This window comes from Antechinus flavipes, chromosome X, assembly GCF_016432865.1.
Source record: "Antechinus flavipes isolate AdamAnt ecotype Samford, QLD, Australia chromosome X, AdamAnt_v2, whole genome shotgun sequence".
In the NCBI taxonomy this organism is placed as follows: Eukaryota; Metazoa; Chordata; class Mammalia; order Dasyuromorphia; family Dasyuridae; genus Antechinus; species Antechinus flavipes.
In genome coordinates this window covers 22,701,252-22,721,011 of record NC_067404.1, presented here as the reverse complement: position 1 = coordinate 22,721,011, position 19,760 = coordinate 22,701,252, and the positions used below count along the sequence as shown (strand labels likewise).

The 19,760-nt window shown below is 40.7% G+C and overlaps 1 protein-coding gene across 1 annotated transcript; it reads right to left on the bottom strand.

Moving 5' to 3' along the window:
- Positions 1-997: 997 nt before the first annotated feature.
- Positions 998-19,248, bottom strand: IDS (iduronate 2-sulfatase). The gene is made up of 9 exons (XM_051968557.1): positions 19,011-19,248; positions 18,458-18,594; positions 16,924-17,101; positions 13,057-13,145; positions 9,811-10,011; positions 8,412-8,582; positions 5,212-5,338; positions 3,548-3,721; positions 998-1,521 (listed from the first exon to the last, which is right to left on the bottom strand). Exons 1-9 carry the CDS (start codon positions 19,159-19,161, stop codon positions 1,070-1,072), a joined length of 1,680 nt encoding a protein of 559 aa, XP_051824517.1. The 5' UTR covers positions 19,162-19,248; the 3' UTR covers positions 998-1,069.
- Positions 19,249-19,760: the final 512 nt, after the last annotated feature.

Genomic DNA, 19,760 nt, shown 5'->3' with positions numbered 1-19,760 from the left:
GGAACAATACCATGGGCCGTGCACACAACAGGATGTGCAGGAAAGCATTTCAGGAGGCTCCCAAAACTTCACCCGGAGCAACCGCAAGATCCATTTGTTGTCTGCAGCTCAGGCACTCTCTCGGGGGCAGGGCGGCCCTTCTGAGACCCGGGCCCATCGCACACATTACAGAATAAAAACTCGGGCTGCTTTTGAAGCAGGATAGACAACATTCAGGGGAGAAGGCATTTAGAACGTGGGTGCCTTTTCATCATTTGGTGAATAGCATCCCAGAATCCCAGATCATAGCTTTTTGGAGTTGGAACTGAATGATGACTGGTCAGGGTTGAGAGTAAGAAGTGCTATATGAACACCCCAAGAAACTGCGGTCATAATGGAACATCTCTGTCTGGGCAAAGCCTTGCTGGAGGATCAGACAAACATGGCATGTTCCCTGATGGATGAAACTGCATGAATATTTTCACAGGCTGGAGAAAAGAAAAACAGTCATCCATTACAGCAGCTGCCAAATTCCATGGTCACCTTCACAACTTTATAAACATGAAGGACCTCAAAAATGTTAAATTTATAAGGGAGACAAATGAATTTTTATAAAGCCTGAATCCCGATATCGCTCACAGAAAGCTTTCATAATGGTAGCGGGATGTTTGTTTATCAGTGGATGTTTGAAAACATTGGATTTTCTTTAATAGTTAATACATTTCTCCCTTTCCTTGAGGATGTTCATTTTCTAGCCAACCTTTTCTTCATCAGTAATGTAGCCAGCTAACTTTCAGTCCAAATGATCACAAATTCAAAATTAAAGAAACTCCAATTATCAAGGTTCTACTCTAATGAACTACTAATCTTTGAAACGAAGCTCCTTTTCAACCATGTACTCTTCAGGTCACTTCTGTTAACACTAAAACATCCCCAAATTTCCAATTCATTCTCACATCTACCATGTATGACAGGGAATAAGAAAATGTTAAAAAAAAAAAAACAGACAGACAGACAGTTGTAAATAGAATGCTTTTTAATGATATAAAATTTATAGGCCCAGGACTCAGTACCCAGGACCCAGGGAATTTTAACAAATGCCTAGGGTCTGGTTATAAAAATTATGATCTTGCAAAGGATCACAGTCGACAAAATATAGTTCACCTGCATGGATATCAGTAAAATTGGCAGTGAAATTCACAGGATCAAAGGTGACCCATACAGTAAACCTGTAGTCTATTGTACGCATGGAATAGCCCATAATTTTTATATCTTTTAAATCTGGCTCATCAGAATTCCACTGAGGGGTGTCTGAAGGCCGGGGGTACTGGCTATATGCCACAAAATCACTGGGTTTCCTGGTGCTGTAAGGGTCCTTTTCCCATGTGGCAAAGTTTAGAAACCTGGCAAGGCTTGGTCCTTCTCTGCACAGCTCAACATCAAATGAATCATATGGGCAGCATGGAGGAATAGTCAATCCGGCAAGTTCGGAGAGAGTTGGGAAAAGAGATACAAGTTCAACAAGCTCCTCGGCTTGCTTTCCTGGAGGAACAAAAAAACGACAAGTTTTGAAAGTGAGGCAGAAAGAGTAATAGAATAATCAGAGCCAGCTTGTTGCAGCATGTTCTTTTTATTTAACTTAGAAAAAAGTCATCTTAGCCTGGAACTCCCTCCCAATTGTTCTTCCAGCACTGAGCACCAATATATTAGATATCAGATTCTGTAAAAGCTGAGTGATAAGGAATGATATGATAGCCCAGGTGACTCTTTAAGAGGAAAAACCATAAGGCTAAAGTAAAGCCATTTCAACCACCATTTTGTTGGGTGAGGATTTAAATTTGGGAGGATTAAAAGGCTACTTATTACATTTGCAAAGCCCACTAATATATAAAGCCTCCTGGCTGAAAAGAGAAGAGAATAATCAATTTTCACTTAGGCCCTGCCTGTAAAGTCAGTCCTGACCAGGATGTACATGCAAGGGTCCAACTCCATCTGCTGGAGAATAAGCTTAGCTCAGTAAAAGGGAGAGCCACTCAAGTCTTCTCCTGATACCTCAGTGCAGCACAAAGGTAACCCTGGGTTCACTAGAGCTACAGTACCAGCTGAAAAGCCTTCCCATTTAGACCCGGGGCGGACCGAATAGCTAGGGTCTAAGCACCAACCTTGCAGAATGAAAAAGGCGGAAACAAGAGAAAGCTCAAAATACAGAAGAAAATTATGAGAGAAAACTTCATCAGCTTCTAAGGACCATAGGACATTAGACTGGGAGGGAAGCCTGGAGAACAGTTAGCTCAACTCTCTCACTTTACAGATAAGCTCAGGGTCACCCAGGAAGTTAGTATTTGGTGTTTGCACCCAGTTCATCCTTGACTCCAAGTCAAGTAGTCTATCTTACTGTGCCACACTGCCTTTCGTGTTAAGCGAGTTCAAGGCTCCAAGCACAGAAAAATATCATTAGTGATCTTAACACAGAGGCCGAGTGACTACTCATCAGAGACATTGTAGAAGAGATTTGGGATCGAGATGAGACTGAGCTAAATCACCTCTGAGGTCCCTTCTAACTCCAGGATCCTAGGAGTCATTTTACTGAGTTTCTCATGAAGAGAAAAGTTGGATTTTTTTTTTCTTGCTGGTGGCCTGGTTGAAGATGGATTTGGCTTTTGGTGGGAAGGGGGCTAAATCCTTTGCAGGGGAGGAGACATGGCTTTATGGACAAAGCTGGGAAGCAGAAAAATCAAAACGTCCTTGTCTCAGGACCAAGTTAACCAAGGTTGAGCTTTTCAATATGGGAAGGGCTGAAGGTGACATGGTTACTACTCTGATTTAGATTGTTCAGAGAGCTATCCAGTTTTAATGTGCATGACTGCAAGGCAGAAGCTGTACTTAATATCAAAGAGATTGAAGCTGTAGTCAAATTCATTCTGTTCACCTGGATTGGTTAGTGATAGAAGCCATGATTTAAAATCCTACCAACAGTGACTTAGTTTCTCTTTATGAAAGAAGATAGAAGATTTTTTGCCTCTCTACCTCTAAAAATACTGACATTCTCCAGCAGAACCAATAAATACCAAAAATGTTTGAATCTTCTTGCATAAAAACCTCATAAAATTCCTTAATATTTGCCCTTGTTAGCCCTGTAAATTAACAGCCAATTAAAAATAAATAGTATTTGAATTAAAAAAAAAAGAAGAAAAAGAAGAGAAAAGTTGGCCAAGTAGCAGTACAATTAACATGGATTTGCAACTGGCCGAACCACAAAACACTATTGATTTGTGGGGAGTGGGGAAGGGAAGAAGAGAGGTACTATCTAGCAGTATCTCCCAAGCTCTCTTCATGGCCCTGGGTTGTTCAATCTGTTTTAAGCAATGATTTGGATGATGACACAAAAGACACGATTACTACATCTGCAGATGATAGCAAGGTGAGAAGAAATAGCTAATATCACACAGGAAATAAAATCAGGATTCAGAGAGGTCTCAATAGGCTAGAACAATCCTATGTAAATGAAAAGACAGATTTACCATAATAGAGCAGTTAAGTTTAACTTTATAAGACTCGTCTTTTGTACCTGGAATCATCAACTCGGCTATTGAATCGAAGGGATCAATGTAAGCAAAACGCCTCTCTCCGGGAAAAGTAAATGGAGCAGTCTTTCCAGGCACGTAAAACATCAAAGGCACTCGAGTGGCTACATCATAATTGCTGTACTTAGCCCATTCTCCATGTTCACCCAGAGACCATCCTGGATGGTAAAAAGCACAAGTCAAACATGTTCTCACAGACAAAAAAAACCACACACAAGTAGAATCCCACCAAGGTTCAAGCTCAGTTTTGACAGTATTCCTATTATGTCCCTGCTAAAGACCCCCTCCAACGCCTCATCACGGTTCTTCAAGGCATTTGGCCTTTCTAGCTTGCCAGGCAGTGCCCGAATCAATGTGCCACTGATAGAGGATTCCCCCAACTCCATGAAGAAGCATTAGAGAGGGACTTATATGAAGGCAGATATTTAAGAAATGGCCAGAGGAGAGTCTACATTTCCAAAGAAAGAACAGGAAATTATCAACTAAGGGTTTGTTTTTCCTACTGGGTCACACAGCTTAATGATAAAATATAGCTTCTGCTTCTAGCTTCTTTACTCAGCCTAACTGCTAAACCTTTTAAAAATGGTAACAATACTCTTAAGTTGTTCATCTGTTTTGAAAAAAAAGGATCCTAAAATAATAGGAAATTGTACTTATCACAACTAAACAAGGGGCCTATGCAATTTTAAAAGTCTCTCTGAATAAAGCATGTACTATCTGTGGTTCCCAAACTTGCCTAAGAAATTATGCACGTGTACATGTATATGTGTATATGTGTATGTATATGGGGAATGACAATGAATGTATATAGATATGCATGTATATATTGGGTATTTATATGTGTGTGTATATGTATATAAATACATATGCCTCAATTGCCCATATGTACGTGTATCTATATATGCATGTATATGTACACAGACGTGTGTATATGTGCAAATTGTATAGAGATTATGTTTCTAGATATTTTCTCCATGTCAATATGTATGTAGATTGCGTATGTGTACATATATGTGTGTATACATATAGACAAATACATTACTCATCAACTGTTATTCCCCACCGACTAATTCCTCCCCTCTCAGAGCATGATGCTTGCCCAGAATCCTAGCACTTCACTCAGAAAGTCCTACACTAAGCAAATAAGTGTTTCCACTACTCCTCACTAACTTATCAACTCCACTTGGTCTTTTAAGAGCCTCAGGGACAATAATCTTCCCCGGTAAGCAGAAATTTAATAGACAAGGACAATAATCGAACAGATTACTGTTTCACCGAAACCTGAGAGTTCCCTCCACATTGCTTGCTCCTGGAATGGCTCACAAAAGGCCTTGAAAGGCAGTGCAGGAGCACTTGGAACCCACATGGTTTTTGGTCTAATGACGCTTCTATTCTCTGGTTTAGAAAGACCACAGGCTAGTGCTTTAGCAAAGGGCTACCTCTCATCAGTAACCACTCAGTGACCAAAAGAAGCTGTGAGCAATTCTCTTTAAGGTAAGAAGGTGACACAAAAGGAGATGTCACTGGCAAAGAGGAGAGTGCCTCGCTGCACAAGGAAGAGCACGAGTGACGTTTCCGAGGCGAGAAAAAATTTCAAGAACAATTCTAGAATGTTGAATCACTTCCCAGAACCCTTTGAAATGCTTACCATGATCAGACAGAAAGGCAATAATTGTGTTGTTTGAGAACTGAAGTTCATCCAAAGTATCTAACAGGCGACCAACTTCTGAATCCAAGTAAGAAACGGATGCAAAATAACTCTGACGGATTTTCCGCTGCAAAGTTTAAAAAAAAAAAGTGAAAATTCCTCAATTCAGACTTCACTTAAATACCTCCCTCCAATTTGGGCTCTTTATTTTTCTCAGCTAAAACACAGTAGAAGCTTCTCGGCCCCCTTTTATCCTTTTACTTTGAACTTACTGAGAAAATACAAACCATTCACCATAAACTCCCCCTTCATCCCACACGCCTTTGCCATCAGCCCATACTCCCCACTCTCTTTTTCAAGTCTCTCTCAGAGAGTTGGCCCTTCTGCCCGTTCTCTCCCATCTTTTCTAGAAACCTTTTCCTTGATCATTGCCCCACTCTTTGCTCTCTCTAATCTTTAATCCCACAGTATTTTCCAACTTCATACTCAATTGAAAAATTCTCTCTGCAAAGTTACTAGTTGTAATTGAAATGTCAAATCTGATCACTTTTTTCAGCCCTCAGTCTTCTTTAATACTCAGCAACATCTATCATTGACCACTGACCCCTTCTGGACACCCTTGGTTCTCTTTCTACCTGTCCCATTGTCCTTTTCTCTATATCTCACTCCCCCAACTGTGGGAGCTCCTCAACACTCTGTCCTGGACCCTCTTCTCTTTCCTTCTATTCTCTCCCTTGATGACCCTATTAGCACGCATCATTTCAATTATCATCTGAATGCAGATGACTTCCACGTCTGTGTATATCCAGTTTCAGGCTATCACCCAAGTTCCATTCTATATTACCAACTGCCTAATGGACATTTCAAGGTAGATTTCAAGTTTGAGTGTGCAAAAGAAATCTCAGTATCTTTCTCCCTCCTCAAATAAATTTCTCCATTTCTGTGGAGAGTACCGATCTCCCTAGCTTCACACTCATGTGTGTGCACTGATGCTGAACTCCTCATTCTCACTAGCCCCCATATATCCCATCAGCTATCAGAGCTTGTCATTTCTACCTCCACAACATCTCTTGCTTGCATCTGTCCACTATTCTCAGGTCAATTTGCCTCTTACTGATATTGTCCAGCAACTCTGTGCACTCTTCTAATTCCCAGAAGCCAGCCAAATAAACAAAACTTTGGGTGGAAAAACAACTGGGGACAGAGTTAGAGGAATTGGTTCTAGCTCCGGTTCTGCCGCTAATTGGCTGCATCAGCTGAGCCAAGGTGCTTCCTTTCTCAAGGCTAGCTTCCCCACTCTGTAAAATAATATTCTGGAGTACCTCGATGGCCCCTCCAACTGGAAAGTTTATCATCTGGCTCAGTACCTAGAAACACTGACAAAGAAATTGAAGGCCATCCCCGGAGGCCCGAGCACACTGTAATTAATGAGACAAAGCTGAAGAGGAGGGCCAAGACCAACTCAGATGGCCTTTGGGCTGTTTTAAGGACAGAAGAAAAAAAGAGTGACTATCACAAGAAGGACAGGACTTGCTGCTCTAGGGGGATGGGACCCAGAGAAGCTTCTCATGAAGCTTCTTTTCCCTGACAAAGAGAATGATGTCTAAACTGGCAAGGACTGAAAAAAAATGAGTAATAGGGAGTTCACACCTAAGTGGATATATGAGAGTAATCTCAAATAAGACTTTAGTCTCCCATACTCTCTCCTCAAGCTCGGTGAAAAAGTGCTAAGGAGACTCTGCACCCCAGGAGGAGAGGAAGAGAACTCTAGAGCCGGACAGCCTAATAGCTCCCTTCCAGAAAACCAAAAGCTGCCTTGGCCAGTGTAAGCACATCCGACCCTGACCACTGATCCCATGGCCGAATGAGGCCTTAGCTTCACGGCTAAGAAGGTCCAAATCCAAGCTTTCTGTACTTTCTGTCTTCGAGACTCTTTTTTCCCCATCCTGAGCACATAAATAAATATATCTTGCATATTCTTTTGAGGCAATACTCTGTGAAGAGAAGCCTGGATTAAGAATAGAGGCAGAGAAAGAGTTTTAGGTCTGTAGGCAGAAGGTGAAATTTTCAGGAAATTAACAGGGACCATCCTTCTGGTGGCTCTGGACAAGAACCATGGCCTGCTGGGCGATGAGCCATGAAGGGACAGAGAAAAGTGCTCCTGATACCATCCTCTGAGGTCAAATAGCACAAGTCTCTACCTTCTCCACACAACAAACTTGGAAATAAGCTAGTTGAGATCTCTTTGGCTCCTGCCTCAGTTAACCAGCATATTAGCTGTCACTTCTGGCATCTGCATAATCATGTCACTACAGGGGGATCTAAATCATCAATGAAAATGATTAATGGTACTGATCCCCAGGGACATTCCCCTGGAGAGCTCCAACCAAATCAAGAATCAGCCTTCTGAGGCCATCTGATTCTATTATTGCATCCACACGTCCTCAACTTTTCCACAAAGGTCATATGAGGCATTTTATTGGTACGAATGTCATTTGACACATGAATAGAACAGAAAATTGTCATGTTCTACAAAATGAAGAATACGAGGAACTCGAGAGGAATACTCTATGAAGAGAGTGACATAAGCAGAACCAGAGGAATACTCTAACATTTAAAAAAGCAACACTAAAAGGCAGTCAAAATCTGAGTAAGTAATGGCCAATCCAGGGCCTGAAGAACTGATAATAAAATGAATCCCTGCCTCCATTCAGTGAGGGGAGGGGAGCAAGAGCAATTTGAGCGTGTACTCTGGTATAGCTATGTAGCACTACACAAAATAGAGTACCAGGCCTGGAGGCAAGAGAACCAAGTTCAAAAATCCAGCCTCAAAAACACCATACCCTGGACAAGTCATTTAACCCCTTTGTGCCTCAGTTGCCTCATTTGTAAAATGGAGATCAAAACAGCACCTACATTCCAAGGTTGTGGTGAGAATAAAATTAGAGAATAATTGTCAAATGCTATTCAAACCTTAAAGCACTATATAAATGATAGTTATAATAATAATAATGATTGCTATTATTATTATTATTTGTTGTTGTTACTATTGATCATAGTGACTATGATTATTTTTGCTTACACATTGTCCTTTGTCACAATGAAGGGTTCCATGGGGGAGCGAGGAGGAAAGAAAAGACTGCAATAAAAAAACAAACAATAAAAAACAGCAACAAAACACATTTTAAAGTCTTTGGTACCTGAAACTCTTTAGGAATCGGACCATAGGGAACACTGATGTTTAAGGCCTGGACGTCTTCCCTCTTCCTGATATCCATCCAGGGAGTATATGCTACAAGAGGTAGTCCACCAGGGATCTGAGGATCAGGAGCCAGAGTAACATTTTCCAAAGGATACAGCTTCTGAAAATCCTTCGAGAAACGATAGTCACACAGGGTTACTATGCTTTCGGTATGCTTTTTGATTTTCAAACAGACCCATACCTAATTAGCCCTTTTGATTTTACTAACACTTTAATCAAAGAATTTGGTCCTCAGACTTCATCCCGTATCCCTAGAACTTCCATCATGCAATCTTGCAAACAGCACAGCACAAATTAAGCAGTGACCATTTTTGTATCTCTTGGCCTGGGAAAATGCAGAAAAGCCTTCCAAAGACAGGACCCTTCAGCAAAACTCAAATCCCATAGAAGCACTATCCCATATCTCACTGTGCAAAAAGAAGCGGTAAAAAGGGGAAGGTAAGAGGCAGTAGGGAAGAAATAGTAATACAGTCACAAAAATGTCTTGTTATGGAGGCAAAACCCCTTGGGCCAATGAAAACAAGACAATTTTGGCGAACTTTTTGATCATGACTCTCCACATAAGAAGTGCTCTCCAGAAAGTCAAAAATGATAAGAGCATTCAGTCACTCAGAAAGAAAGGGGATAGGGGAAATGTCACGTTTTAGGAGAAGTACACTCTGGCACAATATACTATTATTTCATTTTAAAGTACGCTCTGACGTCTGTCCAAGGTTCCAATACTTCCTTTAGCTCAAGTTATCTGGGCTGACAAGGTCAGAGAAATACTTCAATTGTGGAAAACAGTCTGGTATCCTTAGAATTACTTCCCAAGGCCCATCATTTATCTCTTGCGTCTTGCCTCTTGCTTCTGACACTCTTCTCTAAGGCTCTCTTGCCATCAAAACCCAACTTTTTTTCACAAAGAAAGAAAAGAAAATCCTTCAGGGGAAGAAAAGAAAATGAACTCATTCTGAGAGGTTTCTTCAACTCTGTAATTTATTTTTTGGATTTGGCCTCTCAGCCATCTCTTCCAGTACTTTCCAGGTTAGTAAACATCAAACAGACTTGCCATGTAGAAATAGGTACAGGTTTTCTACAGAAAATGCCTTCCTTTAGCCTCTCTTTAAAATGAATCATGACCCCAGCAAATTATTCTCGTTTTTTGCAGACCACATTCCGATCCACCCTAACCCCGTCTTTCTCTGTTACTTGCCTTCTAGCCAAGCATAATCAAATGTTTTCAAAAAAGCAATTCAAGAAAGTCCTAGCGAGAAGTCCAAGCTATCCCTTTGGAATAAAACCCAAAAAAACCCAATATTTATAATTTGAGGGATAATTTTCATCCACTTCGTTACCTTGGGATATCTGAATGGGATATGAGGTTTATGATAGCCAACGGCCAGAAAGAAAAGACCCTTGGTTTTTTTCATCTTTTGTAGCAATCTTATGGCTTCTTCGGTGCTCTGTTTATCAGGCAAGGTTCCTTCAGGCATCTCATCTACATCCACAGGGCAAATCAAGTTGGCGTGAAGTTCTTCATCCTGACCTTTACATGTCTTTCAAAAAATATACATGAGATCATTTTAATGTCAAGTAATATGTTTCGAAAAATCGCTAAGATTTACAGAATCATATGAGAGAATATATTTCGGGACTTTACAAACCTAAAAGCACTTTATAAATATCACCTATTATTATGATTACTTTTACAAAACACCTTGCCAGCAAATCACTGTGTTCAAGTAGTGGAATTTGCTAAGGAAATGAGAAACCATATTTCAGTGAGGAATTTTATTTCTTTCACTTCTAGGCAGTCCAAATTATAAAGTTGCTCTGGGTGCTCCATGGCTAAGCCATCGGTATAATACCCAGCTGGTCCCAGAGCAAGCTAAAAAAGCTTCAGCTGTGCCTCCTGGGATGAACTACAAATCTGCTGTGTAAGGATCACACTAGCTAAGCCAGGAGAGGCCCAGAGCTAGTTTGGACATGGCTAAGGAACGTGTGGGCCACGGCAACCCTCCTAAGGAGCTCTACCGAGTCAGAGAAGTAGCATTCCGTGAGCAAAGGGAGCACTCATGCTAACAAAATCAAAGTTCCTTCAACAAGGTGCTAATTTTCTAAAGCTTTTGCTTTACAAATGTTCCGGTCTAAATGAAAAGAAGCCCGAAAAAAATGCAACTGGATCATCTGTGCAAGATGACAAAAATAATGACTTGGGAATGACTTTAGAAGAATCAGCCAGGGTGGAGTTACTAGGATCAATCATGTTCCCCTTCCATGCGGTTTCTGGCTTTTTAAAGAGAAAAAGGAATATCTACTGATTTCATTTATCAGTTTGTTTTTATCGAGTACTGCTGCCTCCCCCTGCAGGACAAATTGGCCCCAAGAAATCAGCTCATTTTCCAGCACCAGCTCTGCTCTCTGCTCACTGTCTATCCTCTGCTCAACTGCCAAAGTGATTTTCTTAAAGCACAGGTGTGACTATACCACACTCCTCCTTATCCAGTAAACTCCACTAGCTCCCTATCACCTCCAGGACCTAATAACTAATACTTTGTTTGACCCTTTAAAGCCCTTTCTTCCTAACCTGCCTCTTCCTCACCCAGCACTCTCTGGTTTAGTGAAAGTTCCTTCCACTCCATTTGTTGATTCTGGGCCTTTTCGCTGGCCATCTTCTATGTCTAGAATTGTTCTCTCTCCTCACAGCTGTCTGCTGACTTCCCTGGCTTCCTTCAAGACTTATCTCCAATCTTACTTTCTGCAGGAAGCTTTCCTTCCCCTCCCCTTAGTTCCTTTCTATTGTGATGAGACTGTATTTCTCTCATTATTTGCATGTAATCTGCCCCCAGATGAAAGTTCTCTGAAGATGGGGACAATATTTTTGCTTTTGTGTGTATCATCGCTGTTCAGCACAGTGCCTGGCACACAGTTACTAATGCCCGTTAACTGACATAGACAGATTTTCTCCTGAAAACAAGAAGCCAGTTTCACAATCTTGCTGCTGGGGCATCAAGAGTAATGTTCAGTGTATATGCACCTATGTATACCTACAATGTTCATCCCACTGATGAGCTGACTGCTACCAGAAAACTCTGGTTTTCTTGTCTTCAGATCCAATATATTTATTTAAGGCCTAGAAGGTAGTGAGATACCGATGAAACCTTCCACAAAAGGAAGTGGGATGGTATTACTATGTCACACTCCAAGGGAAAGGAAAAAAGGAAAAGGGATAAGTAAAAAGAAAAGGAAAGAAAAGGAAAATCCAACATTAAAAGCCACGTCCTTCAAAACTTTTTTGGGCAAAGTCCTTTTCCCCCGAACTCCATTTGATTTTCTAAATTACCTTCCAATTATGATCCCTCAGCTTTGGGTCTTAGTATAGATTGTTGTTCCTCCAAACAAACAAAAAACAGTTGACTTCAACCTCTGATCTTACCCCCAATATGCCAGAGCTACAAGATTCCTTAAGGATGAACTCCCTCACATTAACTAAGGGCCAAAGACCCACTGAAGAACTCTATATTTCCCCAATCTAACTCTCTAAATGTGTTCAACCTATCAGGCCACAGGCCCTTAATAAGTCAAGATATGTTAACATACATATAACACCACTTAAATATATTAAGATAAGGACCTTTCTATTTACCTCATAGCCCAATTATCAAGGATGACTTATAAACAATCGAGTGATTTATAAAGAAATCATCTTCCCTTTTAGGCTGTAAGTACCAGAAGGCCGAGGACTGTGGCTTATTTATTTCCAGAACCCCCACAGTTCCAGTCACAGGACTTTACCATAGACCAGTATTGTACAGCATGCCCAGCATCCTTTAGAATGCAGCTATTTTGGGATCCCACCCAGTGGCCAATCAATTAGCATTTGTTAAGTATCTACCAGAAACTAGGCACTAAGACGGTTACTTCCTTCAAGGAGCTCCCAATCTAATGCAAAAAAAAACTACAGAAACAAGCTAGTGACAGGACAAATAGGAAATCATTGCTAGAGGAAAGACACTAGAATTAAGAGTGATTTGGAAAGGCTTCCTGTAGAAAGTGGGATTTCAGCTGGGATGTGAAGGAAGCCAGGACAGCAAAGAAGAGATGAAGGGGAAGAGTTTCCCAGGTGTGACAGGCAGCCAGTGAAAATGCCCAGAGCCAAGAAATCAAGTGTCTTATTCAAGAAATAACAGGAAGTAGGGGAAGAGGAATGCTAGGAAGGACTAGGTAATAAAGGATTTTGAACTTGAAATGATTTTGTATTTCATCCTGGAGGTGATAAGGAACTACTAGAGTGGCATTTTTAGGGGGGGGAATGAGGAATAGATAACATGGGTGGAAAAAACTAAAAAAATGATTAGAGAGGTACTGTGTTTTCACTTTCAAAGCAAGGCTGTCCACGTATAGATTTCTACATACATATATGTGTGTGTTTGTATGTGTAAAGTGAGTATATGTATACACATACAGTTACATAAAATGAGCATTTAGTTGTATCATAAACTTTAAAATATGTATAAAATAAGACTTAGCCCAAGCACTCATTTTCTAGGCAAGAAGGAAAACTGATACTCTTGAAAATGTTGATTTATTAACATCTTTACCTTGCTATTTTCATATCGTTCAGAGGAGGGATGAAAAGGTGGAACTGACCAACTGTATGGAAAATCATCACTGTGATTGGAAGAAATTCCTTGAAGAAAAAAATGTTTTTGAAAATGTTAGAATTTTACCAAGGTACGGAAAATTAAGACTGTATACAAATGGACAAGCACTTCCTCCTACTCTATGGGTCTATTTCCTCATCTTACAGTGGGACAGGGTAGAGATTGGACTAGATGATCTCTAAAGTCCCTTTCTAGTTCTCAATTCTGTATAGAGATTCACTTCCTCGTACTTACATCCAAATCAACTGACCTTTTGTGAAGAGCCTATTGGACATTCAGCCCTATAAAAACACTAAAGGGAATTTTTTTTTTTAAAAAAAAGAAGCAAAAAAAAAAAGTCTCTAATCTCAAATAATTTACAAGCTAGTTGCAGAGACAAGATAAATGTCCTGCCAATAAACTGGTAAATGATACAGAATAGATTGAAGAACCCGATGGAAAGGCATTATCAGTGAAAACTGAGGTTAGTCATAGCTTCCTGGAGCAAGCAAACCATGAGCCATATTTAAAGGGAACAGCCAGAGCCTGCCAAAGAACAAAGAGAAGGGCATCTGCAAACAACAATGCATGATAGATGCCCTAGAATAAAGGGTCATGAAAAAGCACACATCACAATGCAGAATATGCAAACTCAAGGATTCAATAAGACAATAAGAAAATATCAGAACAAAATGAAAAGACTGAAAAATTAAAATAATATGAGGTATCTATAATAAAAAACGACTGCTTTGGAAAACAGGTCAAGGAAAGGTGATTTAAACATCCTCTATGCCCTTTAAACTATAACCAAACAGAAAATTTGCATATCTTTTAAGAATCCTTAAAATGGCTGACATTTATTAGAACCAGAGGAAGAAACAAAAATTGAAAGAATCCCACTTGTCATTTTCTTATTGAAATATCAGATTAAAACATCCAGAAATAACAGCGCAAAATCTAGCATTTTCATGTCAAATGAAAGATATTGCTAGTAGCCAGAAAGAGTTCAAGGGTCAAGGAACCACAGTCAGAATTGTATGACTATATGACAATTACATTTTTTAAAAAAGATCTTGGAATATAATATACCAAAAGGCAAAAGAAAAAATACTTACATCAAAAATAATTGTTTCCCGCCAAACTACGAATAATCAAAAGATCCATTTCCTTTGAAAGCAAGGGAAGACTTTCAAGCCTCCCCAAAGGAAAAAAACAATAGAGCTGGATAGAATTTATGAAATGAAAACAAGAAATAACAGAAAGCTAGAAAGATTAATACACTCAAACAATAGGAAAGTATTAAACGAAGAATAAATGCTTACATTCTAATAATGGCAGAACGGTCAACTGTCCTGCCAGAATTCCACTACCTTCAAGACTCACAGAGGAATAAAGACAAATGTAGAGCTGGTTTGAAGAGAGAGAACAAAAGAGAGGGGGAAAGAAATACACTAGTGAGAAAATGAGGAATAGGAAGGAATTTGCTAGTTTTCCTAATTGGGGTATACCAAAAGATGAGTTTACATACAGAGAGGTAAGAGAAATGGACTCTGGCGAACCAGATAAAGAAAGCTTGAAAACATACAACAATACATCCAAGTTTTGTGCAGAAATACAGTAAGTTCAATAGGGAAAGAGATGAGGAGAGAGAAAAAGAGCCCTTCAAAGGGAGAGTGGTAGAGGGGAAGCAAAAATAACAGGCAATACACAGTAACATGACAAAAATAATCCTACCTTTTAACTCCATCATTGGGAACATACTCTGAAAGTTATCAAAAACAAAAGAAAGCTACCTCTACAAAGACAATAATCAATAGCAACAAAAACCTGGAAGGAAACAAAATATAAAAAATAGGGGAATGGTTATTTTGTGCTTCATGGATAAGCCGGACTCCTGAAATGTAATTAAGTACAAGAAGTATGAGGAATATAAATAAATATTGATCACAAACCACCCAAAAATAAAGCAAAGCAAAAAAAAAGCAAGAACAGTGTATACACTATGACCAATATAAGAGGAAAAGTTAATGGACCAGAGAATTCCAATGGAATCTAATGACTAAAAAAACCTGTTATATTTTATTCACTAAATTAATTAATGTAAATATACTTGATTATCTATATTGATATTTAATGTGAGGGTTAGAAAAAGGTTTTTGAAGAGTACTAGGCTATGTTCCAAATTTCCCACTTGGTAGTTAAGCAAGTCCAAAGCTTCAATTTCCCCTTCTGTGGAAAAAGTTTTCAGAATCAATACTAATACCAGCATCATGGCCAACTCCACATTTCTATATCAAATTCTCTTCCTCACCAAATCCTACAGGGAAGAGGCAGCGTTTCTTTACCATCATAAAAGTAGAATGGGCTAAGGTTCAGTAAGTAGTAGGTTCTCTCTAGAGAGAATCAAGTCAAAGCTGATACCCATTTGTGGAGAATGCTGATTGCAGAGTGCATTCTTTTTCATAAACAGATTAGACAGTATTATATTGTGTCTTCTCTAAGAGATCAAGAACTCCTTGTATTTTAATAAGGTCCTCCCTCAGAACCTCAAAATCCACATTCCACCAGTTGTTGCTCAGTCGATTCAATTGTGTCAGACTCTTTATGGCCCCAGTTGGGGTTTTCTTGGCAAGATACTGGAGTGGTTTGCCATTTCCCTCTTCAGCTCATCTGACATATAAGGAAACTGAGGCAAGTAGGGTGAAATGACTTGGCCAGGGTCATATAACTAGTAAGAGTCTGAAGAGGAATTTTCCTGATTCCAAACCAGGTACTCTATCCACTGTGCCAACTACCTCCCCCCACGTTACATCAGAGTCAAAGGCAATTCCATAAATGATTCAATTACATAAATTTAGAGCTCAGGAGGAAGCAGCTATCAAGTGTACAGCAGCAACAGCCCCTTTACAAATAAAGTGCTTCCCTAAAGCCAAGACACCAAAAGTAAGTCACCTAAAGCCTCCATAGGCCATAAGCTCTGACTTTCGTGAGACCGTCCCACATCAGAACTAGAAGGATCTTTCAGTGATCATGTAGGCCAAGGTTTCTGAAACTGCATTCTGTAGAACCCTGCCATTCCACACAGTTTGTATGGTTAGGGTTCTTTGAGAACTTTAATATTAATGTGTTGTTCCTCTAACCTATGAAATATACAAATATGAATGTCTCAAAAATTTTATGTGGGTAATTTTTAGAAAAGAAGCTGAGTTTTTGGTTTTGCTTCAAAATTTCCCAGATACCCTCGCCTTCTTTATACCAAGAAGAGTCTCTATCCCCAGAGCAGAATTTATGGATTCCATCAATTCAAGTCCCTATATAATGCATTCCAAGAAGCTTGGAAAACTCTAGTCTAAAACTTCTCATTTACAGTTAGGGAAACTGAGTCCAACAGAGGTGGAATGATGTCATATTGCTAGTGAGTGGCCAAGCTGGGACCAGAAAGCTGGTTGTCTAACTTACCTTTATGATTTATATTTAAAACTACTATAAAGAAATCACAACTGGTGCTTATAAAACCAGATGAGTTCTTATGAGAAATAACCCTGACTGACTACATGGAGAATTCCTCACTGAAAAAGAAAGAAAGAAAGAAAGAGAAAGAAAGAAAGAAAGAAAGAAAGAAAGAGAAAGAAAGAAAGAAAGAAAGAAAGAAAGAGAAAGAAAGAAAGAAAAGAAAGAAAGAAAGAAAGAAAGAAAGAAAGAGAAAGAAAGAAAGAAAGAAAGAAAGAAAGAAAGAAAGAAAGAAAGAAAGAAAGAAAGAAAGAAAGAAAGAAAGAAAGAAAGAAGGAAAAGCTTGACTTTATGGGCATTGAAAGCATACAGTACCAGGATGAAACACTTTTCCAACTGACAAAGTGATGTAACCATTTTCCTTGAAATACTGGGGGATTGTAGAATAGTTTCCCGAATGGACTCTCCAGTAGGAATTGAAGTCATACACTCTGGTAGTGTCTGGTCTCCGGCCAGTTAAGAAAGACACCCTGCTCGGGGCGCAGACGGCTTGCTGTTAAAGAGGAAACAAAATGACATAGGAGTGTTAAGGAGCAAATGATTTCCCTGGCTCCTAGTGAAGCTTTATCATGCAATCTGCTAAACTGAGATAAATAGCATTTAGGGCATACAGATCTCTTACCTGCTCAGTCTCCAGAAATAAAAGTGTCTGGCCTAACCATACAAATGTTCTGAATTTAGTAACTCAAGCCAAAATACTATTCATCATCACTTGATAGTCTAATATCAAAGGCAGCACACTAACAGATGTCACACATATAAATGTGTGACATCTTAAGTGGCTTGGTTACTTCTCAATGTCATTAAATTATATCACTGGCAAGAAATGACTCTTTGGTACAGTCAATCAAAAACCGGCACCGTGATTTAATAGTATTGTAGGATCCGGCCTGTTAGGTGAAACTAGCTAAGCTCCCCAAAGGCTCAGAAGCAAGTCAGGTGACTTAAAAATGAACAACATGCATTCATTCATTCATTCATTTAATGGACATTTATTAAGCTCCCAATATGTGCCAGGCACTATAATATCCCTTCTCTGTGAGGAGTCCTGCTTTCTTGCTCAGGCAGGCCTTTAGAAAACCTTTGTCTAATTCAAAAACTTAGGATGACTATAAGTTTTCAAACGAAATCAGAGTATTTCAAATGAGCACTTATTTGGCAGTGGGCAAAATGATTGGAGAGATACTATAGTATAAGAGTGAATAGAGGGAAGAAAGGAAATAAGCATTTAATAAACACCATGTGCAAGGCACTGTGCTAAGTACTTTTTACAGATATTATCTTTTTTTTTAACCTTTACAACTCTGAGAGGTAGGTGCTTCTATTATCCCCATTTTACAGTGAAGGAAACGGAGGCAATCAGCCATTAAGTGATTTGCCCAGGGCTGTCCAGGTAGTAAGTGTCTGAGGCCAGGTTTGAACTCAAGAATCTTCCTGACTCCAGGCCCACTGCTCTACGTATTCCCAGGGCTTCTTAAAACTTTTCCCACTTGCAATCCCTTTTCTCCCCACAAAATTTTTATGTGACCTCGGAGTATCTAAAATAGCTATATGAAAGGAGAGACAGAGACACAGAGAGACAGTTAGAGCTTATTATAGATATTGATAGACATTTTATACACACACATCCCTGCCACGGCAAATTTTCCCCTATGTAAATGGTCCCAGTTTCAATTTCTTGAAAAAGATCCTAAAGTTCTGAAAACATTTAGAAGCCAAAATGAATATGCGTTAGCATTTTCTCCAAACCCAGTTGAATGAGCCACTTTAACCTTTTACTTCAGCACCACCTCTACAGGTTGGCCAATTTAGGGAAATCTACGAATGACTGAGAGTTCTATTAACGTACTTGGGCAAAGGCGTTTTGGAACACCACGCTATGAGAGGCCAGCTGATCGATGTTTGGAGATTTCACGAAATCCTCTCCATAACAGCCTAAGGCGGGCCTCAGGTCATCCACGATGATCAAGAGAACGTTCAGGCCGTCTAAGTGGACAAAAGAAATGACGACAGCTATTATCTCCTTAGCCCTAACTTGTAACAAGTTTTATTCCCGGGAGGTCAGGTTGAATGGTCCAGCAACAAAAGTCTCGAATGTCTGAAACTGTCTTTAATGGGAACTCTTTGGGACAGGACGCGGGGCGGGGGCTAGACTAGAGCGGTGGGGCATAGGGGCGGAAGGGAAAGGGGAGAAGGAGCTGGAGAGGTGAATTGGCCGCCAGCTCCTCCCCCTAACCAGGTGAGAAGAGGGAAAGGCAAAGGGGAGGACTAGACAGCCCAAGCCCTGGAGGGGATGGAGCCTCAGGGCTCTGAGTCCAAAGGTAGCCGTACCGCTGCGCCCCCCCGTTAGTCCCCCTCCCCCCCCCCCCCCGCCCTTCGGGGCCCAGGTTAGCCCGCAGGACCTTTCAATGAGCTGTTCCTGACGGATTCCAGCAGATCCTCGGGCTCCATGTACTCAAGGCCTTCGGTTGTAGGAACGCTCAGCAGGGAAGGCGCGATGGCAAGCGAAACGGCGAACCTCAGCCACAGCAGGCCCAGATTTGGCAGCGTCATCTTTGGCTTGCCGGCCCTCCGGGTCTGACTCTAGGGGTTCTATCCTCAGATGGAACTTTTTCCAATCTCGAGGGTATTGGAGAAGCTGTGCCGAACATGCGCTCTTTATTGACTTAATTGGCTCCGCCCACCGGGCCCGCGCCTGCGCCCTGCACCCCAAGGCCACAGGGAAGTTAGGGAACCGGCTCGGTCCAGCCTGCCCCCTTTTTTGGTACTGATTTCTAGCAGTATTTCTATCTCCTGTATTCGGCGTGGGAGGGTTTTATGGGGATATCTATGAAGCGGGAGGGCGGGGGGAGGGGAGGGGAGGGGGAAAGAGGCTCCTGCTCTGTCCCCAAACTAAGCGGGAGCCAGCGCGGGCCGAACTTGGGCGCCAGATGCGGAGAGCAAAAAGGGAGGTCCAGGCAGGCAGGCAGGCAGGCAGGCCAGAGGGGGAGAAAGGGGAAACGAGCACTTCAGTCAGCCGCTTTAAGAGTCCGCACGCTCCGTGCACCTGACTCTGAGCAGTAAAGAAAGAAGGGCTGCTTAGCTGTGGGGAGAGGGACCAGAGAAATAAACTAGCACACAGCCCATGCAGCTTTTGTGACTGTTTCGTTGTA

Coding starts and splice junctions, on each gene's coding strand:
- IDS (XM_051968557.1), bottom strand. CDS start 19,161: ATGACGCTGCCAAATCTGGGCCTGCTGTGGCTGAGGTTCGCCGTTTCG. Junction 8,583..9,810: donor TCCCATTCAGATATCCCAAG/GTAACGAAGTGG, acceptor CGTTTCTCGAAG/GATTTTCAGAAGCTGTATCC. Junction 1,522..3,547: donor AGCCGAGTTGATGATTCCAG/GTACAAAAGACG, acceptor TTGTTCCTCCAG/GAAAGCAAGCCGAGGAGCTT.